Source organism: Haematobia irritans, chromosome 1 (assembly GCF_050003625.1).
Source record: "Haematobia irritans isolate KBUSLIRL chromosome 1, ASM5000362v1, whole genome shotgun sequence".
Taxonomy (NCBI): Eukaryota; Metazoa; Arthropoda; class Insecta; order Diptera; family Muscidae; genus Haematobia; species Haematobia irritans.
Window position 1 is genome coordinate 278478851 of NC_134397.1, and position 27510 is coordinate 278506360.

General features: G+C 34.2%; 2 protein-coding genes and 3 long non-coding RNA genes across 7 annotated transcripts; 2 read left to right on the top strand and 3 right to left on the bottom strand.

The window, feature by feature from the left end:
• The first annotated feature begins 804 nt into the window (after positions 1-804).
• LOC142226090 (uncharacterized) lies at positions 805-1293 on the top strand. The gene is made up of 2 exons (XR_012719602.1): positions 805-1016; positions 1084-1293. It is a non-coding gene; the product is annotated as an uncharacterized LOC142226090 (long non-coding RNA).
• Positions 1294-2820: 1527 nt separating this feature from the next.
• Positions 2821-4089, top strand: LOC142219808 (uncharacterized). Its single transcript, XR_012717783.1, has 3 exons — positions 2821-3341; positions 3406-3510; positions 3576-4089. It is a non-coding gene; the product is annotated as an uncharacterized LOC142219808 (long non-coding RNA).
• Positions 4090-9081: 4992 nt separating this feature from the next.
• Positions 9082-9956, bottom strand: LOC142219809 (uncharacterized). The gene is made up of 2 exons (XR_012717784.1): positions 9354-9956; positions 9082-9296 (listed from the first exon to the last, which is right to left on the bottom strand). It is a non-coding gene; the product is annotated as an uncharacterized LOC142219809 (long non-coding RNA).
• Positions 9957-12235: 2279 nt separating this feature from the next.
• On the bottom strand, positions 12236-17052 carry LOC142226104 (colorectal mutant cancer protein). 3 transcript variants are annotated; one of them, XM_075295984.1, is made up of 8 exons: positions 16494-17048; positions 15677-15947; positions 15437-15621; positions 15022-15378; positions 14672-14970; positions 14473-14610; positions 13798-14412; positions 12236-13217 (listed from the first exon to the last, which is right to left on the bottom strand). In XM_075295984.1, the coding sequence occupies exons 1-8, from the start codon at positions 16773-16775 to the stop codon at positions 12941-12943; spliced, it is 2424 nt and encodes an 807-aa protein (XP_075152099.1). In that variant the 5' UTR covers positions 16776-17048; the 3' UTR covers positions 12236-12940. The 3 variants fall into 3 exon arrangements, with proteins under 3 accessions (XP_075152099.1, XP_075152108.1, XP_075152116.1); XM_075295993.1 differs by lacking the exon at positions 16494-17048 and adding an exon at positions 16004-16315; XM_075296001.1 differs by lacking the exon at positions 12236-13217 and adding an exon at positions 13246-13713 and having other exon boundaries at positions 16494-17052.
• Positions 17053-17329: 277 nt separating this feature from the next.
• LOC142226096 (uncharacterized) lies at positions 17330-24197 on the bottom strand. The gene is made up of 2 exons (XM_075295973.1): positions 17429-24197; positions 17330-17372 (listed from the first exon to the last, which is right to left on the bottom strand). Exon 1 carries the CDS (start codon positions 23302-23304, stop codon positions 17671-17673), a length of 5634 nt encoding a protein of 1877 aa, XP_075152088.1. The 5' UTR covers positions 23305-24197; the 3' UTR covers positions 17330-17372; positions 17429-17670.
• Positions 24198-27510: the final 3313 nt, after the last annotated feature.

Sequence of the window (27510 nt, forward strand, 5' to 3'; positions counted from 1 at the left end):
ATTATAATATAATTACAACACAGTACAAAAATAAAGTTATAACTTTGTGATAAACCATTAAACCTTTGAAAAAATTAAAAAAAGATAAAAAGAGCAAATAAACCATTTGCCTCCCACTGTGTAGGTAATTCTTTAGTAAACGACTGCCTGAATATTTAACTACAGAAAATGAGCCAAGAACATTCATTAGATAAGGTTGGTACATTTAAATATGATGTCATTACACTCCCCACTACATTTGTGAAGCAAGAGAGTGAGAATGATTCCACTATGCCACATTTTAGTTCAGTTTGTTTTTGTAGAAGTATAGTAATCAAAACAAATGAGATAAGAATGATGCAAAGCAAAATAAGAAAGAGAAATTAAAAAATAAACACTGTGAAGCAATGGAACAATGGAACGAAAACTACTCATCTCATACACACACACGCACACACACACACACACACACATATATATATATATATATATATATATATATATATATATATATATATATATATATATATATATATATATATATATATATATATATATATATATATATATATATATATATATATATATATATATATATATATATATATATATATATATATATATATATATATATATATATATATATATATATATATATATATATATATATATATATATATATATATATATATATATATATATATATATATATATATATATATATGTGTGTGTGTGTGTGTGTGTGTGTATATATATATATGTATGTATGTATATACCCTGCCAGCATTTCAAAGTTCCATTTCATCCTCATCGCTACCACAGACTCCTAAATGTCACCACAACCATCGCGAACTGTGATGGGGGAAGCATATCAAAAAGTACAAAATGTACATGAAAGTCTTTTGCCATCACTACTGTTAGAAGAGCCATTTTATTTTTTGTGAAAAGCCAAGCGCAACCAGCTTGTTATATTTTATTTAAATAAAAACCAAAATAAAGTTCTGAAAACATTGATATTACGCTTAAACTTGTGAAAGGTATATGGTGAACAATTTTCGACTTTCCAAATAGAATAAAGTGATCGTTTTTCAAATATTTTTCCAGGCACGCAGTCTCCATCGAAAATAAACAAACTGGCTGATAAACGCTGCAATATGTAACTTGCTACTTAAAACTCAACATCATTCTATTATTAATGCAAAAAATTATGTTAAATGTGATGAGATAAACCGAAAAATGTTATATTTATAAGAAATTATAAATGTTTAATCAAATCAATGAACATCTACACAATCGTGTTTTAATTGACCACAATGATTCTTCTACAATTACCTTAAAATGCACTTTTTCTGATAGTTTGCAGGGGTTCTTATTGGCGTCCTTGGAAATTGATCTAAATAGGCACCTAATAATTGCACTGATGAGAAACTTTTTCGTAGTAACTTGGCGTGGTACAACTTCTCAATAGTGACGGCGCTTTTCCGACGAGTTTTTGATGTTGTATATGATTGTTTTCGACTTAGGGATTCTCAGAAGCGCCCCCAAATTCAAAAAAAATGTTGGGAGGGTATATATATATATACTCTTATGATAAAACTGAGTTCATATTTGTCTCATATTGAAGAAAAATTATCTAGCAAAAAATTTCTTATTTTGAAAGGTAATATGGATATTTATATAAGTGTTTCGAGCGCCACACATAGTTGAAGGCAGATACAATTTTGGTTCAATTTACTCTTAACTAGCTAAATATAACCATAGCGATAGGCGAACACTTATTTACGTGTATTTCTTATGGGAAGCCCAAAATCCGCGACGGAATACCGTGACGGCTAGCGGCGTGTCGCTAAATTAAAACTTGTTCTAACTCCTTGGCGAAAACTGGTATAGTGTTGCCATCGCTTATCAATTTTTTTAACTCACCACTAGGAATTGCTGTTGCCTGGACACGTGTAGATTATTTTTTCTTGAAATAACTCAACAAATAACAAGCCATTGTATGTTTTTATTCAACTTCATTGACAACAAAAACGCTAGGAAACTTGAAAAAGGGAATTATTCGCCGTCAAGTTTATTGTATTTGGCGTTGCGGCAAAAATGTTTCGCCTACCGCCTATCGCTATGGGTATATTTACACACTAAAAGTCGGTATTAAGTTGGCATTAAATAACCATTTTTCACGGTTACTTTACTTTAATAATTAACTTTAACGAAAATAAACAATTTCATTTCGTTGCTTTGGATCAAGTCATAATAAAATTTGTCAAACTAATTATTGTGCTTTTACATTTTTGATTTCAACAGCTAAACTCGAACTTAGTTCAACATTATAATTGATATTTTTTTAAAAAGTAAAGGTGGGTATACTTTTTAAAAAATTATGTATTAATTTGTTGAACTGGAATTTATTAGAATTGTTTACTTCGTTTGTGTAACACTTTTTTCTCATTTGGAGCTCATATATTTTAGAGTATGCAGAAAATAAGTACGCTGATTGAAAAAGACTGCTGTTAACAGCAAACACTGACTGCTTTTTTCCAACGCACAAAAAACTGATTTTTTATCAGTATTTTTTTTTTTTTTTTGCTAAAACAGGAAAAGATAAATAATAACAAGGCATTTAGAAAGCGGTCCTAATTGGGTTTTGGTTTCAACATAGAGAAATTTTTCTTTTTGAACAATGCGATTGGACAATATATCTTAATGTGTGCATTCTGTGTATGCGTACGACCGTTTATTCGGTTTTATTTATTACAACACTAGTGGATACTAGTGGATACAAATTAAGGGATTTTTTCATGTTTAGGGGGATTTTTAGGGGTAACATTTATTTGGGTGGATTTTTGGGGGTAAAAAAATATCTTCGACCTAATAAAGTGGAGCAATTCTCAAGCAAATTTGGAACAATTTTGGCATGAAGTGGAGCAATTCTCAAGCAAATTTGGAACAATTTTGGCATGAAGTATGAGAAAAAAGATGCGGGAAGTCAACTAGAAGATCCCAAATACAAGCAAGTATGTAATCCCAATAAACACAGGATGAGCGTTTTTCAAATGCAACAACTTTTCAGTTTGAGGGTAAATATAATTTTCAACATAAATTCAACTTGACTTGAAATAGCTCATCTTCAATACATCTTCAAATTGTTTGCGAATTACTTCCAATTTGCCAAAATGTTGACGAAATCTTTGAAAAGGTGTTGAAGATAATATGAGAAAACTTTGACAAAACACTACCCTAAAATGCAACGAAAAAACCATGTGGTTTTCAATACTTATTTGTGCAACGAAGTTCGTGGTCAATTGCAAGAAATAAAAAAATGGAAAATTTTAGACAAATAACCAAATAGTTTATAAAAATAGGTAAGTGAAAGTAAAAAATGAAATAAAACTTTAAGGAAGTCACTAAATGTATATCTCTTTGCAGAAAACTAAAATTATGGATTCTACGTTCTTGAAAACATCAAAAAGCTGACCAATGAAAAATGGTGGACAATTAACTGGAACTGCTTCAAATAGTTTATAATTATTGGTACGTCAATATGAAAAATTAAATCAACACTTTAAAGAAGTCACTAAATTTAAATCTCTTTGCAGAAAACTAATATCTTTGGATGCTACATTCTTGCAAACAATAAGAAGCTGGCCAATGAAAAATGAGTGGCTTATCGACAAGAAAATGTTTCCAGAAACATTACAAGTGCAACCAATTAAAATTGTTAAAAACAACAACTTCTGGATGAAAATGTGCATCACATCGTCAGTTTAATTCGTATGCTATTATCAGTTTAAATTGGATATTTTGTGAATTCCTTCTGCTGGAAATCAATTCTAACACGCGGTCCAGTACGTTCCTAATTTTAAATTGCCCGCATGTTAATAAAAGGAAGGAACCAACAGGAAGGAAATCGAATTATCAATACAAAAGTGTTTACTAATAATGTTTAAGATATTTAAAGTTGTTGTTTGTTTTTTTTTTTTGCTCTTATTTGTTGATATGTTTAATAAGATTATTATTTATCAATTGGTATTGTAGTGTATTATGTAGTGTAGTGTATTATTATATATTTTATTTTGATGAAAATGAATAAATTATACAAAATTCATAGAATTTTGGCTTTGACTTTCAATTGGAAGTGGGGATATCATTCATACAAATTTAGGTTGAAAAGTATTTGCAACGATGTTAATTTTGAATTTGACTCGCATCGAAAATTGTTTGACAAATTATTGAGTAACGATGCATTTCAATTTGAGGATAACACTTGAGATATTATTGCTAATGTGTTGAATTTCACTGTTGAGGGTAATGTCTGTTTTTTGTTGAGAACGCGATTTTCTCAACAGTTTCTCAACTTGAATATTACCCTAATCCTTTGAAAAAATGTTTGAAAAATTGTTGAAATTTAGCATTTTTCAAACGTTTGTGTTTATTGGGATGGTATTATTTTCGTTATCTTTTTTAAACTCTTCCCAATAAACACAGGATGAGCGTTTTTCAAATGCAACAACTTTTCAGTTTGAGGGTAAATATAATTTTCAACATAAATTCAACTTGTCTTGAAATAGCTCATCTTCAATACATCTTCAAATTGTTTGCGAATTACTTCCAATTTGCCAAAATTTTGACGAAATCTTTGAAAAGGTTTTGAAGATAATATGACAAAACTTTGATAAAACACTACCCTAAAATGCAACGAAAAAACCATGTGGTTTTAATACTTATTTGTGCAACGAAGTTCGTGGTCAATTGCAACAAATAAAAAAGGCAAATTTTAGACAAATAACCAAATAGTTTATAAAAATAGGTAAGTGAAAATAAAAAATGAAATAAAACTTTAAGGAAGTCACTAAATGTATATCTCTTTGCAGAAAACTAAAGTTATGGATTCTACGTTCTTGAAAACTTTAAAAAGCTGATCGATGAAAAAATGGTGGACAATTAACTGGAGCTGTTTCAAATAGTTTATAATAATTGGTACGTCAATATGAAAAATTAAATCAACACTTTAGAGAAGTCACTAAATTTAAATCTCTTTGCAGAAAACTAAAATCTTTGGATGCTACACCCAAAGAAATTTGTTAGTAGGGACAGCAGAAAAGTCTGCTGAAACAGCAGAAAGTCTGCTGAAAGAGGGACACACGCTCACAAAAAATCGCTTCTGTAACATATACTCCCAAACATATTTTGCTTCAAGCATATACATTTTTGGGTATTGCCCAAACATTTATATGTTTGATCTCTTCCGATATATAATATGTTTGAAAGCATATTGGTCTAAACAATATATGTTTGGGTAGTCTAAGTTCCAAACATTTTGTATTTTTGCATCCAAATTCAATAATGTTGTCTTCCAAAAAACAATATGTTATTATGTGAACATATAATATGTTTGGAATCATTTTGCACCCAAAAATATTATATGCTTAAAAAAAATTCTCCCAAACAATATTGTGCTCAAAATTTTATTTATTTATTTATATATTTACAATCATAATGAATTATGAAAATAAACAGGTAATATAGGTGCTAACAACATAGGTTTTCGACCTGAATGCTCAAAATTTTGTTTCTGCCCAATTGTATATTCCCCCACATCTTTCTCACTTCCACGAGATTTTTTAGTTCTTAGCACCTTTTTCTGTAATACAAACATTGTAGAAGAAATTATTCAATTGTATGATTTTTTTTTATTTTAATTTTACCTTTTGCCGGACGGGGATTCGAACAGCGGACCACACAGTTTGTAAGGATCAAAGAAGTAGCTGATCAATTGCCCAAGGAAAAATAAAATGTTAATTTTGTAATAACAAGCAACAACCACCAACTTAATTCAATATCGCTCCCTGTTAAATAGCGCTCCAAGCTACTAAACACATATATGTTTATAGGCTATTTCTAAATTAATATATGTTTGCATCCAAGCATATTATATTTACAAACATTTTATGTCCCAAACATAATATGTTCTAACATATTAACATATATGTCCCAAACATGTTATGCTAGTTTATGAACATTATATGCTTGCACTCAAAAATATTGTGTTTAAAAATTTGTGTTCCAAACATATAATGTTTATAGCCAAACATATGAAAAACAGTCTTTTTCATCCGTGCAGCAGTCACTGTTTGCTGAAATAGCAAACATTTCCTGCTATTTTTAAAGCTCAATTACACTAAAACATGTTTTATTTTGGCTAAAAGAAATAAAAATGTCAACTTAGGAGCTATCCTAACATAATTAAAACAATATTTTATGAATGTATGAATGTATGTATAGTATGTGACGAAACATCTGAACATTTATCGAATTGAGGCATAACAGCAAACAAAATGTTTGCTGATCGTATTTAGGAGCTTGTAAGTATATTACGGTGCAAAAATATACCAAAAACTACTTTTGGTTCTTAAATATGCTTTGGGGAAAAATTTATAACCTAAAAATTTTATAAACTGTTGTTCATTTGTCCCTGAAGTACAAAAATATAACAGCAGACATCGACTGCTGTTTTTAGCATACTTTTTTCTATGAGTGTACATTCTTGCAAACATTAAGAAGCTGGCCAATGAAAAATGAGTGGCTTATCGTCAAGAAAAAGTTTCCAGAAACATAACAAGTGCAACCAATTAAAATTGTTAAAAACAACAAATTGTTGAAATCAGTTTAATTCATATGCTATTATCAGTTTTAAATGGATATTTTGTGAATTCCTTCTGCTGGAAATCAATTCTAACACGCGGTCCGGTACGTTCCTAATTTCAAATTGCCCGCATGTTAATAAATTTTAATGATGTTTTATGACACCAAAAGGAAGGAAATCGAATTATCAATGCAAAAGTGTTTACTAATAATGTTTAAGATAAAGTTTTGTTGTTTTTTTTTTTTCTTATTTGTTGATATGTTTAATAAGATTATTATTTATCTATTGGTATTGTAGTGTATTATCCCTCCCAACATTTTTTGAATTTGGGGGCGCTTCTGAGAATCCCCACTAAGTCGAAAACAATCATATACAACATCAAAAACTCGTCGGAAAAGCGCCGTCACTATTGAGAAGGTGTACCACGCCAAGTTACTACGAAAAAGTTTCTCATCAGTGCAATTATTAGGTGCCTATTTAGATCAATTTCGAAGGACGCCAATAAGAACCCCTGCAAACTATCAGAAAAAGTGCATTTTAAGGTAATTGTAGAAGAATCATTGTGGTCAAGTAAAACACGATTTAGTAGATGTTTATTGATATGATTAAACATTTATAATTTCTTATAAATATAACATTTTTCGGTTTATCTCATCACATTTAACATAATTTTTTGCATTAATAAAAGAATGATGTTGAGTTTTAAGTAGCAAGTTACATCCCTGCCAACATTTTTTGAAATTGGGGGGCGCTTCTGAGAATCCCCACTACGTCGAAAACAGTCGTATACGATATCCAAAACTCCTCGGAAAAGCGCCGTCACTATTGAGAAGTTGTACCACGCCAAGTTACTACAAAAAAGTATCGCATGAGTGCAATTATTAGGAGCCCTTCTGGATACATTTAGAAGGACGCCAATAAGAGCCCCTTCAAACAATCAGACAAAGTGCATTTTCAGATAGTAAAATAATCATTGTGGTCAAGTAAAACACGATTGTTTAGATGTTTATTAATTTTATGAAACATTTATAAATTCTCATAAATATAACATTTATACGACTATCACATTTAACACATTTTTATGCATTAAGCTGAGTACTATGTTCTGTTTTCAAGCTGAAAACCAGCTTGTTTTCACGGTTACTTTTTTTAATTAACTAATTTAGAAATATAAAATTATTTGCAATCAATTCCTTTGATCTTTTCCATCCATAATTTGCAGAGACTTGATAAAAATGTTATCGTCTTCATATATATTTTTGCACTTTTAATTTAGTGTTTTGGTGAAAAACTCGAACATAGTACTCACCTTTAATAAGAAATTGATGTTGAGTTACAAGTTGTAAGTTAAATGTTGTAGCGTCTATCAGCCAGTACTTTTATTCCCAATGGAGGCAGCGTCTCTGAAAAACTATCACTTTCTTCCATTTGGAAAGTCAAAAATTGTTCACCAATTTACTTTTCACAATTTTAAGCGTAATAACTATGTTTTCAGCACTTTATTTTCGTTTTCATTTAAATAAATTATAATAAGCCAGTTGCGCTTGGTGTTACACAAAATATAAAATGGCTCTTGTAACAATAGTGATGGCAAAATACTTTCATGCGAATAGTGATGGCAAAATACTATCACAGTTGGCGATTGTTGCAGTATCACTTACGAGTCTGTGGTAGCGATGAGGATGAAATGGAACATTGAAATGCTGGCATGGATATTGCAGCGTCTATCAGCCAGTTTGTTTATTTTCGATGGAGACAGCGTGCCTGGAAAAATATTTGAAAAACGATCACTTTATTCTATTTGGAAAGTCGAAAATTGTTCACCATATACCTTTCACAATTTTAAGCGTAATATCTATGTGTTCAGAACTTTATTTTCGTTTTTATTTAAATAAAATATAACATGCTGGTTGCGCTTGGTGTTTCACAAAAAATAAAATGGCTCTTCTAACAGTAGTGATGGCAAAATACTTTCATGTACATTTTGTACTTTTTGATATGCTTCCCCCATCACAGTTCGCGATGGTTGTGGTGACATTTACGAGTCTGTGGTAGCGATGAGGATGAAATGGAACTTTGAAATGCTGGCAGGGATAGTATATGTTTGTTTTTATTTGTTGACTTGCACTTGTAATCAAATACTCGTTACTTTGCCTTATATCGATCAAGGATATGACGATCCAGGAGTTCGAGAATAGGTTAGTGCCCTGCCAACATTTTTTGAATTTGGGGACTCTTTTGAGAATCCCCACTACGTCGAAAACAATCATATACGACATCAAAAACTCGTCGGAAAAGCGCCGTCACTATTGAGAAGTTGTACCACGCCAAGTTACTACAAAAATGTTTCGCATGAGTGCAATTATTAGGTGCCTTTATAGATCAATTTAGAACGACGCCAATAAGGGACCCTCCAAACAATCAGAAAAAGTGCATTTTAAGATAGTTGTAAAAGAATCATTGTGGTCGAGTAAAACACGTTTGTTTAGATATTTATTAATTTGATTAAACATTTACAAATTCTTAAAAATATAACATTTATACCACTATCACATTACATTTAACATAATTTTTGGCATTAATGATGATGTTGAGTTACAAGTAGCGAGTTACATGTTGCTGCGTCTATCAACCAGTGTTTTTATTCCATGGAGGCAGCGTGTCTGTAAAATATCTGAAAAACAATCACTTTATTCCATTTGGAAAATCACCAAATTGTTCACCAATATACCTTTCACAATTTTAAGCGTATAATCTATGTTTTCAGAACTTTATTTTCGTTTTTATTTAATTAAAATATAACAAGCTGGTTGCGCTTGGCGTTTCACAAAAAATAAAATGGCTTTTGTAAAAGTAGTGATGGCAAAATACATGTATGTACTTTTTGATGTACCTTTTCATGATGGTTGAAGTGACATTTACGAGTCTGTGGTAACGATGAGGTTGAAATGGAACTTTGAAATGCTGGCAGGGTGGTGATCTTTTATTTTGACTTGAACTCCAAGTAAGTTTTCTACTTTATCGAACAGGCCTTGGCTATGGTGGAGGAGGAATGTCGTCGGTATCGACCCACCAAAAATTATCGTGAGCATTTAGCACCGGTTTCTACTACCACATTTGAGACATTGATGTCTTAAGAATTTGAACGTATACAAAACAGGGCTAAACTCTAGTTTAGCTATACCTCTCAGATTTTTTTCAAAACTTCACAGATGGTAGTACTCTTTGAGTAGATTACAACAACAACTTTTTTTCTTGGCGGTCGTAACCGGATAACCGGTTATTCGGTTCTAAAGTGTAAGTTAAAAATCCTTAATATATCCGGTTCTAGAGATCCGATTACTTTTGAAAGTGCATCACTAGAGGTTTTGAAGAGACCTTTAAAATGATGTATGAACCGTTATATCAGCTTCATCCGTTCCAGCTGTACGGGTAAAAACTTGTATTTTTCGGAACCGGTTTTTTATAAATAAGCTTATATCTCAAAAACTGCTCCATATAAAAGTACTAAAAAACGGATTGCATTGTGTAGCTAACACTTCTACCTTTCCGTCAAGGTCAAAGTCAAGCTTCTATCTTTACTATAACCGGTGATATTAACTATTATATATCCATATACGGTTTGAAAAATAAAAAAAAATTTCAAAAAATCGCGCGATTTTATTCCTATAATTAGACATATTACCCGGATCCCATCCATATACGGTTTGAAAAATAAACAATTTAAAAAAAAAATCGCGCGATTTTTTTGAAAAAAATTTTTGCCTTCGGCGCTTTCTTATTCCTACAATTAGACATATTACCCAGATCCTATCCATATCCGGTTTGAAAAGACAAAATGAAAATTTTTTTCAAAAATATCGCGCGATTTTTCATCTAAAACCTAAACTGATAACTGGATAAAGAGTTGTACCTCATTTGAAAGGTCGTACCTTTAGCTTTCTAGTGATGTACATTTTAAAGTAATCGGTTCACTAAAACCGGTTTTATTAACGATTATTTGCTTACACTTTAAGGCCGGTATGCACCTCTAGCGAAATTTTCGGTAGCAAAAATTTATTTAAGTCTACAACAAAAAAAACAGGGCTGTGTACACAAATTTTAAACCAGCTATTCGCTTTTAAAAATTGTTAATGTATGTTCCAAATATTCCTCAAATAAATTGTTTATTATTTACAGACCTTTTAAAACTTTTACGCACACAATGATTGTAATAAATTAAATGTTTGCTGCCAAAATATGCTTTTGACAACCCTGTTATTTTCATTAGAGGTGCGTACCAGCTTACGAAATTGAACGCTACCGAAAATTTCGTTAGCATAAATAGCAATGCATTTCTTATGGGAATGAAATTTTTCGCTAGAGGTGCATACCGGCCTTTAGGCTCGAATAACCGGTTAACCGGTTGCGACCGCCAACCGGTTACTTTTTATTTCGATGTCAAATTTAATTCTCTATCGACCCAAAAAAAAATTTTTTTTTACGAGGTATAGCTAAACTAGAGTTGCTCCGAAAACCAAGACACAGAAGTGACGCTTAGAGAGAACTGATATACAGTAAGATAAAGAAGAATAAATGAGTGTTATGAACAGGGCTGTGGAGTCGGAGTCTGAAGATTTTGCTGGGGTCGGAGTCGTAAAAATTTTGGTCGACTCCGACTCCAGCATGATTGTAAATGAAAATCAACTTCCAATTACGGCTATCTTTTTATGTTTCCTAGAATGTTAGACTAGCAGATGGGCTGGATCGATCCATTTTAATGTCCATATCAATAAATTTGAAATATTTCGAACAAATCGAAAATTTTTCTTAATTTTATTTTAAGGCCATATACATATGTGGAATATTGTCAGAAAATTCTTTCAAAGTTGTTTTTTATAAAAAATTTTGTCAAAATGTTATTTCTATAAAAAGTTTTGTCAAAATTTTATTTCTATAGCAAATTTTGTCAAAATTTTATTTCTATAAAAATTCTATTCAAAAATTTATAACTATAGACATATTTTTTTCTATAGAAAATTTAGTCAAATTTAGTCAAATAGAAAATTGAATCAAAATTTTGTTTCTATAGAATATTTTGCAAAATTTTATTTCTATAGAAAATTTTGCAAAATGTTGTTTGTTACACAAAAATTTTTTTCAAAATTTTATTTCTATAAAAATTTAAGTCAAAATTTTATTTCTATAGAAAATTTTGCCAAAATTTTATAGCAAGAGGTTTTTTATTAGAAAATTTTGTCAACATTTTATTTCTAGAGAAAATTTTGCCAAAATTTTATAGTAATAGATTTTTTTATTAGAAAATTTGGTCAAAATTTTATTTCTATAGAAAATTTAGTCAACATTTTCTTTCTGTAGAATATTTTGCAGAATTTTATTTACACATTAGATACTGTTTCCTCATGAAGTATGCGCAGACCGGTCTGGTCCAGTAAAGTGCTGCGCAGACATCCTGTCGCAGTTCTTATCCCAGCGTTTAGAGATGGCTTTAAATTACACAACTGCGTCTAGCTGCATATTTGACTGTCCTATTGCCTTATACTTGTTATAACCACAACCGTTTTTATTTATTTGTTATAACTATTCTATAAAGCTAAATAAATAAAATATGCATTTTTATTTGTATTATATTTGTTTATTTTTGTATATATTACAAAAAAGCAAAAAAGAAGCTGCACTTTCATAACTATGATATTTAAGATATTATGTTTACACAGTTTGTATCTTGCTAAATGGTTAACATTTCTAAGTTTATGGTATGAATGAATTTGTAATAGGTGTTTAGCATTTATGTAATAAATAATATGCTTTATTTTTAGTAAAAGTTAAACGAATATTAATTATTTTTTACAAAGCTAATTTCTATTAACAAATGGCACATATGTGTATTGTAAGGTAAAATAATTTTTATAACCAGCTTCTATAAATTTTTATTTGAAATAATAAAAAGCTTTAGTGACAGATATATACGGAAACTGTAAGAAATGAACATATAAATAATACTTTTATACACTTAAGTATCGCAGAAAAAATTATTCTTAGATTAAAATAGTATATATCACTCGCTTACTTCAAGAGTCTAGAGACGGTCAATTAGTGGAATACCTAGCTGAAACTTAATTACGTATATAATCGAAGATCTATTATAGAAAAAATAAACCTAGGGCATTTATTTCATCATACCACTATTATTTATTAGAATACAATATCGACTTCAATTATGCCAACCTCGAAGTAAGTTAGTGATATGTTTAAGTCATTATTAAATGGGATATGCAAAGCAACAATAGGATGAGGATGGGTTTCATGAAACTGTTACTACAATGTAGTTTCGGGAACGTTTTCCGAATGTCTCAGATGGACTGACGATGATGGTGGTGGATTTAAATTATGATTATGCGGTGATATATTTTGTCTGTATTTGAATTTGGTTGGACCAAAGGACAAAGAAGTCACATCGTCTGTCATATGGTGTTTTGACATGGAATTTTGCTGGCGACCCATTTCAAGAGTAATGTCCATAATTTTTTGCTCTAGCCTCCGTATTCGAGTCTGGTATTTCCGTTTATTTTGTTCAATAATTTGCGTAAGGCTCCTGAAATTAAGATGTATTTGTTTTAACGCAATTTTTTTTAACAGATTATTAGACTTTGGATTTAAGTTATATGGAAGGTGGTTTTTTTGAATTGCAAAAATCCTTTTATGTTCCAATGAACTACTACTTCATTCTAATATCATAAATTCTTCATCTATTTCTTCTTCTCTTCAGGATACATTCTTGTCGGGGACAAGTTTTGGGCATTTTTATTAATATTAAAATATATAATAAAATATAAAAATTACTCTTGGAGAATGCAAGAGTAACTAGATCGTTTTCTAATTAGCCACATCATTAAAAATAACAAACTATTTAGAATGTACATATGACATGCTGCCGCAGGGACCGAGATTTTTAGTTCGCTGTAACCGTCTTAAACAACAGAAAAAAATCATGACTTTGATATTTTAAAATTTTGAAACATTTCTTCTCTGCTCTTGTTTCCATTTTCCATGCTATTGATATAAACATAGTCATGAAAAATCGTTGAGACCTGTAAGTTATAATATAGACTTACAACCAAAACTATCAATTTTGCGAAAAAAAATATTTACAATAAAATTTCAAAAATACTTACTGATTAGTTTTTTGTAATTCCCTAACATTATTGTGTAGATGATCATATTTCTCGTCGGACATTGCATTTATCAAACATTGTATTCGTCCTTTTAATTCAGTTTCTCGAGATAGAGCCTCAACCAATTGTTGTTCTGTTAACGCCGCATGTTCAGCTTCGGAATAAGACGTTCGATTTTGTTCTGTAGGATTTGGATGTTGGACGTGATTAAATAGCTCCGATGATTCTGTATTAAATTGCAACTGAAGCTGTAGTTGCTTTAGGGCTTCGTTCAAAACACTTATGCGATCATTAGCATATTGTTTGTCCCTTTCTGCTTGTTCATATTTCATTTTCAAAGCAATATTCTCTTCCCGGAGATTCAAAAGTTCCTGCATTAATACTGCCATTTCCAAATCTAATGCTGATGATTTTTCTTTATGACCACTTAATTCTTTTTTGCTTTCAAGAGCAAGTCGAGATTTCTCAAATGCGTCACTAAATGGAGATTCCAATTGTACAATAGTATTTTGAACCGTGGCCCGTCTACCCTTCAATTTAGATACATGATAACGTAGACGGTTGTCGTCTTCCTGGGTCCAGGGCTTTGACGGCACCTTATCGGGTATACTAAAACTGTTCAGAATTTATATAAAAATGGTTGGGAATGGAGCTCATATTGAAAAACATTTATACCTGTTCTGCCATGGTCCCAAACTATTTTCACAAATATTTTTCTCGCTTTCTAAACGATCTAACAAATGCCTGGCAACAGATTCTACAGCTTTTCGACTTTCTTCGGCAGCTGACGATTTTTCCTTCATAATTCCCAATCTTTAACATGAAGAGTAACTATATGTAAAGGGACAGGACTACTTACTTCAGGAATACTTACTTGCTCTCTAGTAAGGCTAGCATAACGTCGTATGCTTCTATTGCTCGGTCACTACAGTTCAGTGCGACCTGTAGAGCTACTGCGTTTGATTCATATTTACCGCATAATAAATACAAGTGATCACAATGCTCCTTTGATTCATCTAATGTTAGAGACAGCACAGTATTTTGGACTTTCAAATGGTCAATTTTACGTTGCAGCCTTTGCAGTTCGTTATCCAACTGTGAAGCATCGAATGAATCGATATTGTTTTGCTTCAAATCTGAAACCAAATGCTCCGCAATGTTGGCGTTTTTAATCTACAAATAAAACGATGAAATTAGGAGATATATGTACAAGGTTAAACCAACCTCCACATTTCGCAAATCTAATGCGGTAACATTGTCAACGTCTGTTTTACTGGCACACTTCAAACGTACCCTTTCAGCCATTTTCGGAATGGCCGGGGATTTGTGAGGGCTTTTAACATATGTGTCTTCGGCTGTCAGTGTTGATGTATTATTAAGATCGTTTAACATGTCATCTTCAAAGTCTTTGTGTGTTAATTGCAATGAGGGTGATTCCAAGCTTTGTGTCCCTACGTCTGCAACAATGTTGGTAGGCTCTTCAACGGCCGAACTAACACCAATAGCAGTACAATTGGCATTGACTTCGGATTGTAGCAAAGCTATTTGTGCTTTCAAATGCAGTATCTCTTCTTGTAGGGCCTAAGCATGGAATATTAAAGAATTATAATTGGGCATAAGTATTCAACGTATTTTTTACCTGAACTTGGGCTTTGTAGTTAACATCACAAATTTTTATGTCGTCCGTGATTTCACTACATAGGTTTTGGTCAACTTCTGCATGCGAATATTCAGCTTCATCCAGAGGATCTGTCTGGCATTCCGCATCAGGATTAGTTAGGTTTAGCTCTGAGTTATACACCGATCCTTCCTGGTAACTGATTTCTACACACGCACCATAATTATTTTACTGCGAAAAACTATGATTTTGATAACTTACCACTACCTTCTGGTTCTTGCTCTTCTACTATTGTGGTTTCTTGTTTGTTCCTTATCTTCTTGCTTAGCTCTGCAATAACACAATGCATTTCCGTGATGCGACATTCGTGAGCTGCACTAAGTACTTCAAGACGTCTTAAACACAAATCTTTCTCAATGGTGCATTCCTCCAAAAGTTGCTGCACTGAGACCCGTTGCTCTTCCGTGTGCTGAAGCTTTTGCGTTAAATCACGAACTTTATTTTCTAACTGCTGCAAGGAAAGATTCTCCACCTGGAATATTGATTTGTTACAATTTTTCTTATTGAATACGTTTACAATAGCGTTACATTAATAGGTTTTAAAGGCATAGGTTGTGCCACTAACGTATATTCCCAACTACGACGCATTTCCTGCCGTTTAAACATTGATTCCTGCCTCTGCTGTTCCGAGCAACACATGCAACTTACACTTCGTCTCAAAAGTTGTTCTGAGATCATTTTCTTTGGAAGACCCTTTGCCACATAGGAACATCGAAATCTAAGCGATTACGTCGACGTTGTGGAATTTTCCTTTTTGAATCGCTTTCTTTTATTTATTTCTATTATATGCCCAAAATTCTTCGATTATGGCAGAATAATGTCATCTTTCTTCACTCTCCTCCAACTCACTTGCACCTACTACGGATCTTGTTGTTGTAACAATGCGTTTCTGCACGCAGCTGCGCAAAGAAATATAATGCAACATCTAACAAACCCGTCCCTAGCATTCCTCCCAAAAATGACCTCCAAACTGATGTCGCGGCCACTACAAACCACATCATTTCAGATGCGAACTTACCTTATTAACTATGTCCAACGTTGAGCATGAACTAATGTTGTTATCACTTTCAGTGGTGGTATCTCGCTGTGTATGGTCCGGAGATTCCAGATCTCCGGGATAATTGTGTTGTGCCATACTAATACCGCTGCCCCACAAATACTCGTCATCTGGGCGTATATCGTCACTACTTTTGCCACGGATATTATTGCGACATCGACTTGAGTCTTTGGATTTGCACACTTCTACTTCAGCACTTTTGTGAATTTTACTAACTTTTGCCAAATGGACATCGTTAGACATTTTAAAGGGTTGTTTTTAAGGAACCTTTCCGGCGGCTTTGTTTACTTCTGTCTTTGTTTCGATATTTGGGATTCTCCTTAATATGTTGCTCTTCTCTGTTTTATACCTGATCGCACTACGCAATCCTAAACTATTTTTCGGGATTTCACATGACTGTTAATTTTTCCGTAGAATTATTTCAATAATCGTCTGGTATCAATAGTTTAATAATTAAAATTATGCAAAATTTGGTGGGTTGTGGCTGATATACCGTGGTGGGTTGTGGCTAATATACCGTGGTTGGTTGTGGCTGATATACCGTTTGTGTCAGTTGGTTGGTTAGTGAGTACGTAGTCTGACGTGAGAATAATGTTTGCCGCGACGACAAATACAATGAACTTGTCGGCGAATACTTCCGTTTTGTAATACAGCATGATTTTTCAATATTTGTTGCCAATTAAATCGGCGAGTTTCCACGGGGAGTAATAATAAAACTTTCACACCATAAAGTACATAAAGTGGAACAGCTGCATTCGCCCAAGAACACCAAAAACCGCAATAAATTAATGGGTGAATTCGGTAATGAAAATTATATGGTGTATTTATTGGTTTTATTATCTACAAAGTATAATAGCTTACAATAAAGAACTTAAAAGTGTAAAATTAATTCTTACTTTACTCTATCCCTTGTGCATTCACGACAGCTTTGCTAACAATACTCAATTGACGCCGGAAACCGCGCAATGTACAGGGTTGCTTCAGAACGTCAAATAGATACATGAATGAAAGCGATTCAAGCGCGTATCAACGCAGACGCAAAAAAGGTAAAATACAAATAGTTCACTAATAGATCAATTCATAAGTATTCAAATAAATCAAATTATCGTTAAAAATACGTTACATTTAAAAATTCAAATTAATTCGTAACATCCCACCACCCGTGAGTCGATCTGGGAGACTCACCACCAATGTCCAAAACTGCCAGCTTGGATGCAGGTCGTCGTAATCTTCCACTCGTAGTTCTAACTACTGCCGAGTGCACCTGACCATCAGCCGCAGCAAAAACCTCTTCCACGACGCCCTTCTTCCATTCTCCGCGTGCCTCACTGTCGTCACATATTACTACCACATTGCCAACCTCCAAAGGTCTAACAGGTTGATGCCACTTTGTCCGTCGTGTGAGATCTGGCAGGTATTCCAACACCCACCTCTTCCAGAACACCTGCTTCATCTGCTGAACAATCTGCCATTGTCTTCTTAAACAGACACCTTCAGGAACAGCTGGTGTTTGATTAACGTTTGGACACCCCAGGAGGAAATGATTGGGCGTTAAAGGGTCACAATCAACACTCTCCACCGGAAGATGTGTTAACGGCCGGGAATTGACCAAATTTTCGGCCTCAATTAATAAACACTGCAACGTCTCGACTGGTGGTGTTTTTTCCTTGAGGGTGACCGCCAAAACTCTTTTCACCGAGCGAACCATTCGCTCCCAGGCTCCTCCCGCTGACGGGTTGGCTGGCGTGTTGAATACCCACTCTATACCTCGGCGCACACACTCCTCTCCAACTTTGGCCTCTTCAAAGACAAACTGCTCTTTACTAGCCCCAATAAAATTAGTGCCTCGATCACTCCTTATACGTATCGGCAGCCCACGGCGATTGATGAAATTCTTGATACATATTATCACGGAATCCGTCGAAAGATCCTTGGCCAGTTCCAAGTGTATCGCTCGCACTGTTAAACAGGTGAACAACGCTACCCACCTTTTCTCACACCGCCTTCCCACTGATACCATAAAAGGACCCATATAGTCCAACCCCGTGTACGAAAATGGGCGAACGTATGGCTCCAACCGGTCTCTGGGGTGTTGACCCATCAAGGGGTTCACGGGAACAGCAGCGTTATTCCTACAAAATTGGCAATGCCTCTTAGCCGATCTTACCAGTTGCCGTAGACTAGGTATCCAATACTTTAGGCGGATGGCAGCACATATTGATTCTTGATTCTGGTGCCGGTAATCGATGTGATACTGCATCACTAGCATTTTCGTCAGCTCATGATTCTTCGGTAAGATAATAGGGTGTTTAGTCTCATCCGATACGTAATATGCGAAATCTATACGACCCGACAATCTAATCAAACCCTCCTCATCCAGAAATGGCGAAAGTTTATAGATATTGCTCGATTTTGGAATACTTCTTTCACAGCCTAGTTGTCTCAATTCCCTTGAAAATTCATCTTTTTGTGCCACCTTGCACAAAAACGTTTTCGCATTCCTAATTTCACCAACGGTCAAATATCCATTCGATTGTAGTCTTGACCCCATACTTCCTCGACGAAATATACTAACGGCCCTCAGCACCCAAGCCAAAACTCTGACCAGTTTGTGGAATGACGAATATTTCTCAAATGGAACAAATTGGTTCCTCTCCACATGCAGCACAAATTTAGTTCGCTTCTCTTCTGGGCATACATCACCAATATCATCGACCAACACCGGCCACTTTTCACTGGGGAGCTTCAAGAAACTTGGTCCACTCAACCACCCTGACTCCGATAGATCCTTATTCAATCTCTTTGGTCTCGTTGCCTCATCAGCTGGGTTCTGTGATCCTGGCACCCATCGCCACTGTTCGACTGTTGAAGAATCAAGAATTTCTGATATTCGATGTGCCACGAATGGCTTATACTGCCTACTATCAGATTGTATCCATCGTATCACTGTTTTTGAATCCGACCAAAACGTGACTATCATCGGCTTCATATCGTGACTTGATATTATAGAATCCTTCAGTCGTACTCCGAGTACTGCAGATTGTAACTCCAATCTCGGCACTGAAAGTTGTTTAATCGGTGCACATCGGGCTTTTCCAGCAACGAAAATTAATCTCGTTTCCATATCGTTTGAAATTCTCCAGTAGGCTACGGTCGCAAACGCTATTTCGCTGGCGTCTACAAAAATGTGTAATTCGACATGTGAATCACCATTATCCGTTCTGTATCCATAACATCTGGGTATTCTAATTTCTTGAATATCTACTAAACCGGTGTACCATTCATACCATTTCTCGTATATATCCAGAGGAATTGGGGAATTCCAATCAATCTTACGCCCCCACATCTCCTGCAATAGTATCTTTGACCCTATCACCACATTAGCCAACGCTCCGAATGGATCGAAAATGGACATAGTCAAACTTAAGACTTCACTCTTAGTTGGTATTCTGTCGCCGTTCAAAACAGATGCGGGAACCCTGGTGAACTTTAAAACAAATCCGAAAGCATCATCCTTCGGAAACCAAAACATGCCCAGTATCTTCTCCGTCACCTGCTCGTTACTACATAGGCTCGACAAATTTAGGCCAGTAGCTTCATTCGGACCACCATCTACCGCGTTCAAATACTCTCTCGAATTTGACACAAAGCCGCGCAATTCAAACCCTGCTTCGTTTTGAATTCTTACAACTTCTCTAGTCACCGCGATGGCCTCATCTATATCGTGGAAACTGTCCACATAGTCATCCACGTAATGGCATTCGACAATAGCCCTATATGCTCTTGGATGAGAATTCTCGTAAATGGCGGCATTAATATTCTTGACGTACTGGGCTGTACAAGGCGAACTCACGGATCCAAAGATCATGACCTGCATGACATATTGTTCGGGTGGTCCAGAGCCACCAGCTTCTCGCCACAAAAAACGTTGGGCCACCTGGTCCTCCTTTCTAATAATTACTCTGTGAAACATTTCCTTTATGTCGGCACAAACCCCAATTCGCTCTTGGCGGAATCTAAATAATATTGACAGCAATGACTTTGGTTGATACTGGTCAGGCCCCTTCAATAATCTTGAATTGAATGATTCTCCGTCAATCCGTGCGGCCGCATCGAATACAAGTCGCCTCTTGTTTCCTTTATTAACATTCGTTATCACGAAATGCGGCAAGTACCAAGTACGATCTTCTTTTTTATTGCATTCCTCATCGGACAATTTTCTGACGTATAACTTATCAATGTATTCGTTCATTTTTCTATTGTACCAATCGGCAAGCTCCTTATCTTTTTTCATCTTATTTTCCAGGCTAACTAGACGTTTCAAAGCAGTTTCATAAGTCGACTTGTATTCGTAGCTATCGTCTCGCCATAAAAGGCCCGATTCGTACCTATTTCCAGCTTTCACTGTTCTGGTTCTAAGAATTTCTAATGATCTCTTGTCCTCATCTGAAATTATTGTTTCCACATGTTTCACACCCAGATTCTCAATCTCAAAATATTCAGATACCTGCCGTTGTATCCCATCCAAAATCTTACAATCAATACGACATACGGTAAAGTCCACAGAATCATCGTTAGAACCAAAGAAAACGTTACCCAACTTCGTCTTATGCACGGCAAACGATTCATCTAAATTAATAATCTCATAAGGACGGACCAAGTGAATATGTGGCAAACCTATCAACATTCTTGGCTTTCCATTATAATTCTCAATGTTAGTATTTACTATCTGCGGCATTTTTTTTCTAAAATAATTTACTTCCAACGACTGCGGTGGCAAATCTAAATTTCTAGTTGTCCATACGTTCTTCATATGATATTCATTTCCATTCGAAACATTGCTCATTATCTCCATTTGTACTCTTTGCGAAACTTCATCTGTTGTTTTACCACCTATCCACCCGAGTCGTAGATTACTTCGATCACCTTTTAGTCCTAAACGATATGCGGTCTCATCTTCAAGTAACGTAATCTTCGAACCTTCATCGATAAATGCAATTATCTCAACTACACCTCTCGGCCCTCGTAGTCTAACAGGCAAAAACTTAAAATACGTTCCCTTATTAATCGACTCATCCGTAATCGTATTCACAGGTCTGTTATCGATTTGGCTCGATATCGGTTCCTCGTCATCACAATCGTCTGCACTAACGTTGTTTACATTCTCATTTGCCTGTGCGTGTAAATTAAGTCCTTCATGCAAAAGTCTATTGTGAAATCTCGTACATCCATAAAGGCCACATCGACGCTTCATCGGGCATTGTGATGATGTATGCCCACCACGCAGACAACCAAAACAAAGTCTTTTCTCCTTTGCCAAATTCCATCGTGAGGCAGTATTCGTTTCCTTAAATTTCTTGCAACTGTATAGTGGATGATCTTGATGGCACATAACGCACTCGGTATGTTTATTGTCTCCTATAATTGTAAATGACGAACTTATCTTGTCTCTTTTATTATAGGTCACCTCATTCTTATAAGGGTCTATCTCAATAGCAAGCGACGTATATGTAGCTACTTTGTGTAACCAACTACTGAACTCGGTAACACTTGGATACTGTCCCAAATTATTGATGGAATGCTCAATCCACTCCTCGCGTCTGTGCAGCGGCAGTTTGTTAATCAATTCATCCAGCAACGTCGGATTGTTCAAGTGGGGTGTAGCCTTGGCATTTTGTAAAAACGCAGCCAAATTCGAAACCATTATGCTAAAATCAACTATCTCGAGCGGTTTCTTACTTGAGATAGCCGGAAAAGAACGCACCTTACTAATTTGGCTACGAATTAGTGTCTGTGGTCGACCGTAATGGAACTCCAATGTGCTGATTACATGTGGAACGCTCTCTGGAGTAATCAAAGATGACTCAACTACAGTTCTTGCTGAGCCTTTTAGAGACTTCTGTAGTCTTATTAAATTCTCCAAACTAGAATAGCCGTAAAACTGTGTAGTCTCTCTGAACGAATTAATAAACATTGGCCACTGTTCGGGCTGTCCAGAGAATTCTGGCAAATCATGAAGTTTCCTAATCGGTTGCTGTATGCCGCTGACTTGTGGGGTAGTCAATGGCAAGTTGGTGGTAGTGGCGTAATGGGGCATATGAGGCTGTGTAACCATAGGGCACATTCGTGTTGTATTTAGTCCATACGAAATTGCCGGCATAGGCTGTGGAGTCGAATGTAACGAGTATGTGTCTACACGGGGATTTGTTTGTGTGGCAAAATAAGGCATAGAGAATGGGGTGGGCGGCGGTACAAATGATTGTATGGAAGGTAAGGGCATTGAATACTCACTTTGATTTTGCGTGTGCATATATTTGTTTGGCTCGGCTGATGTATTTGTTACGAGGGTTGTTGTGGCAGTACTAGTCTGTATATGGGCAAGTCCCTCATAGTTCTTATCGGCTTGATGGATGGATCCTTCGGCAGTTGTATTCGGCATTGATGAATACGTATTTGGAAGGGTTTCTGCTGCGGCTTTTGCAGTGGTCTCATCCAAATTTGTTGGTAGTATGGGTAGCTGATTGTTGTCGGCATTTAATGACATCTTGTTCACGCTATCCATAAAGTTTATCATCACATTCTTAAGCGTGAGTATCTCCAACTTCAAATCCTTTACTGAGGGGTCGGGGCTTTCGACAATTGTTCGTTCGTCACTTCCACTCAGTGACAATTCATCCTGGGGTTCTTGATCTTGCGCTATATTTTCGAAAGACGACATTTTCGCTTTATTCTCGGAAGACATCTTATCTGCCAGGCGTTGGCTTCGCCTCATCTACTTAGCCGTCGAATATGTGAATTCCGTGTCGAAGTAAAATAATAAAAATTTGTTGCCAATTAAATCGGCGAGTTTCTACGGGGAGTAATAATAAAACTTTCACACCATAAAGTACATAAAGTGGAACAGCTGCATTCGCCCAAGAACACCAAAAACCGCAATAAATTAATGGGTGAATTCGGTAATGAAAATTATATGGTGTATTTATTGGTTTTATTATCTACAAAGTATAATAGCTTACAATAAAGAACTTAAAAGTGTAAAATTAATTCTTACTTTACTCTATCCCTTGTGCATTCACGACAGCTTTGCTAACAATACTCAATTGACGCCGGAAAACCGCGCAATGTACAGGGTTGCTTCAGAACGTCAAATAGATACATGAATGAAAGCGATTCAAGCGCGTATCAACGCAGACGCAAAAAAGGTAAAATACAAATAGTTCACTAATAGATCAATTCATAAGTATTCAAATAAATCAAATTATCGTTAAAAATACGTTACATTTAAAAATTCAAATTAATTCGTAACAATATTGTTTTCTATTATGTCCATGCTATGGCTTGTTACTTGTTGGCTATTTCCCAAAAACTAATATCCACATGACCAGGTAACAACAACTAGGCATTCAAATGGCAGGGAATTAGAAATACCGGTATTGTTATATTTACCCACTAAATTTACGAAATCGGAAGCAATTAATTCCCATAATCGTATTCATGCATTTCGAAATACATACTTTATTGTTTTCTTTCTCAAAATTCGCGAGACTAAAATGTCTGTAACACATTTTGGAAATGCGATTTTCAATTTCGCACGATTTTGGAATTATAAATCGCACGATTTATATGTATATGTCAAATTCAAATTGATTCACTTTAAATTTTTTCATTTTTCATTTTTTTATTATTCATTCTTTTCTATTTTCTATTGTCCTTCTTTTCTATTTTCTATTGTCGTTATTTATTATTTTATTTTAAGAGGAAATACAATTTTTGAAAAATTTTCTATAGAAATAAAATTTTGACAACATTTTCTATGGAAATAAAATTTTTACAAAATTTTCTATAGAAATAAAATTTTGACAAAATTTTCTATGGAAATAAAATTTTGGAAAAATTTTCTATAGAAATAAAATTTTGACAACATGTTCTATGGAAATAAAATTTTGGAAAAATTTTTTATGGAAATAAAATTTTGGAAAAATGTTCTATGGAAATAAAATTTTGGAAAAATGTTCTATAGAAATAAAATTTTGACAAAATTTTTTATAGAAATAAAATTTTGACAAAATTTTCTATGGAAATAAAATTTTGGAAAAATTTTCTATAGAAATAAAATTCTGACAACATTTTCTATGGAAATAAAATGTTGACAAAATTTTCTATGGAAATAAAATTTTGACAAAATTTTCTATAGAAATAAAATTTTGACAAAATTTTCTATGGAAATAAAAGTTTGGAAAAATTTTCTATAGAAATAAAATTTTGACAAAATTTTCTATGGAAATAAAATTTTGAAAAAATTTTCTATGGAAATAAAATTTTGACAAAATTTTCTATGGAAATAAAATTTTGGAAAAATTTTCTATGGAAATAAAATTTTGGAAAAATTTTCTATGGAAATAACATTTTGACAAAATTTTCTATGGATATAAAATTTTGACATTTTCTATGGAAATAAAATTTTGACAAAATTTTCTATGGATATAAGATTTTGACAACATTTTCTATGGAAATAAAATTTTGACAAAATTTTCTATGGAAATAAAATTTTGGAAAAATTTTCTATAGTAATAAAATTATGACAAAATTTATGATAAAATTTTATTTTATTTTATAGTTTCACTCGCTTGTTCCAATAAACATTTTTGGCTTCGAGCCATTGAGCTCGTAGAGAAAGAGCCACCCATATCGAATAACAATTTCAAATATTTTAATGTACGATCAAATATGGCATTTCAGTCCGTCGAACAACAATTAAGGGAGGAATTCAAAACTGTTCCGCGTGGAAGATTTTTGGGTAGAAAAATGTTCAATATTCGGCGAAATGCGCTAAAGCTACAATAGGTTTGGTGAAAAATGTACGAATCCATACATACTCTATGCACTCCGGTAAGTTTTACATTTAATTTTATTATATATATATATATATATATATATATATATATATATATATATATATATATATATATATATATATATATATATATATATATATATATATATATATATATATATATATATATATATATATATATATATATATATTATAGTAGAGCGCACGGTTACAGCGGAAGTAGAACTCTTTATTACTAAATGTCAATAACATAAGGAATACAATAAATGTCATAATACATAAATATATACAAATAGGGATATAATAGGATATGTAGATTACATGATAGTATAATCCCAATACTCCTCCTTAATCTGGATATTCTATTGAAGCCCCATTGCCTTTCTGAATAATTCCAATTTATTCTTTTCAAGCGGTTTTGTTAGGATATCAGCAACCTGTTCGTTTGTGCTTATGTAGTTCACTTTAAACTTTCCATTTTGTAATTGATCTTGCACAAAGTGATGACGAACATCAATGTGTTTAGTTCTGGAATGGTCTCCACTTGCTGATGCAATCGATATGGCACTTTGATTATCGCAAGCTATTTGCATCGATTTTGGACTCGGGTAAAAATGTGATTCTATACCACTCCACCATATTGCTTCTTGAACAGTTGCTGAAAGAGCAATGTATTCAGCTTCACACGATGAGAGGGCTACGGTTTGTTGCCGTTTTGAGCACCAGGATATGGCTCCCCCTTGAGCGATAAAGACATAGCCTGTCGTAGATTTCCTATCATCAACACTACCAGCCCAGTCTGCGTCAGTGTATCCGATGATATCACTTCTCTCATCTTTCAAGAAATTCAATTTTAATTTTGAGGTGCCACGCAAATACCTTAAAATATGTTTTACTGCTAACCAATGATGGGTTCCAGGATTTGCGTTGAAGCAACTCAATTTATTTACAGCGAATGTAATGTCTGGTCTAGTACATTGAGACAAATACATAAGACATCCGATAGCTTCCTGGTACGGAATATTTTCCATTTTCTTCATTTCCTCGGATGTGGTGGGACAGTCATCTTTTGAATATTTTTCACTTGCATTCATAGGTGTGCTGACTGGTTTTGCATTCTTCATTCCAAATTTTTCAAGAATGCTCTCAATATAGTGTTCTTGATCAAGAGAAATTTTACCTTCTTCACGAGTGATTCTCATTCCAAGAATTTGTTTCGCGGCTCCAAGGTCTTTCATGTGAAATTTACGGTTAAGGTGACCTTTTATATTCTTGAGCCATTTATCATTGTTACAGAACAGTAAGATGTCATCCACATATACAGCTACTATAAGTAGTTTGTTGTCTTCGAGTTTGTAAAATACACATGGATCATATTTTGACTTTTGTAGTCCACTAGCTTCTAGTACCTTGTTTAATTCTTTGTTCCAAACTCTGCTTGACTGTTTTAGCCCATACAATGCTTTATTTAGACGACATACTTTTGACGCATTATAATGATCCGTGTATAGCGGTGGCTGTTCCATGTAGATCTCCTCTTCAATATTGCCTTGTAGAAATGCTGTGATGGCATCCATTTGTTCAACTTGTAGATTTAGTTTCGCCGCGATTGCAAAAAGGTATCGTAGGGAACTATGACGTATAACTGGCGAGTACGTTTCATCATAATCCACCCCCTTTCGCTGCGAGTATCCTTTTATGACCAATCGCGCTTTATAACGATCAATGCTACCAGTGACGTCACGTTTGGTTCGAAAAATCCATTTACATTTGATTGCCTTGCGGTTTGGTGGCAATTCTGACATTGACCAAGTATTGTTTTGCATCAGAGATTGATATTCCTCTTCCATTGCCAGCTTCCAGTGATTCGCATCTGGCCGTGCCAATGCTTCTTCTAGCGTCGCCGGATCATCCATGTATGTCTGAAACAATTGTGATGCAGTATTTTGTTTATTTTTAAAATTAATTTCAAAATACTTGCCTTTAAATATGCGCCCCTCATCGCCGTGCTTAACCTTTTGTTGGGGAAACAATTTTCGGCTATTTGGTTGCAATGGAGGCGCCGCCAATCCAGAAAATCCAATAAAGTTGACTTCAGAACTACATGTTGAGTTACCATCTCCT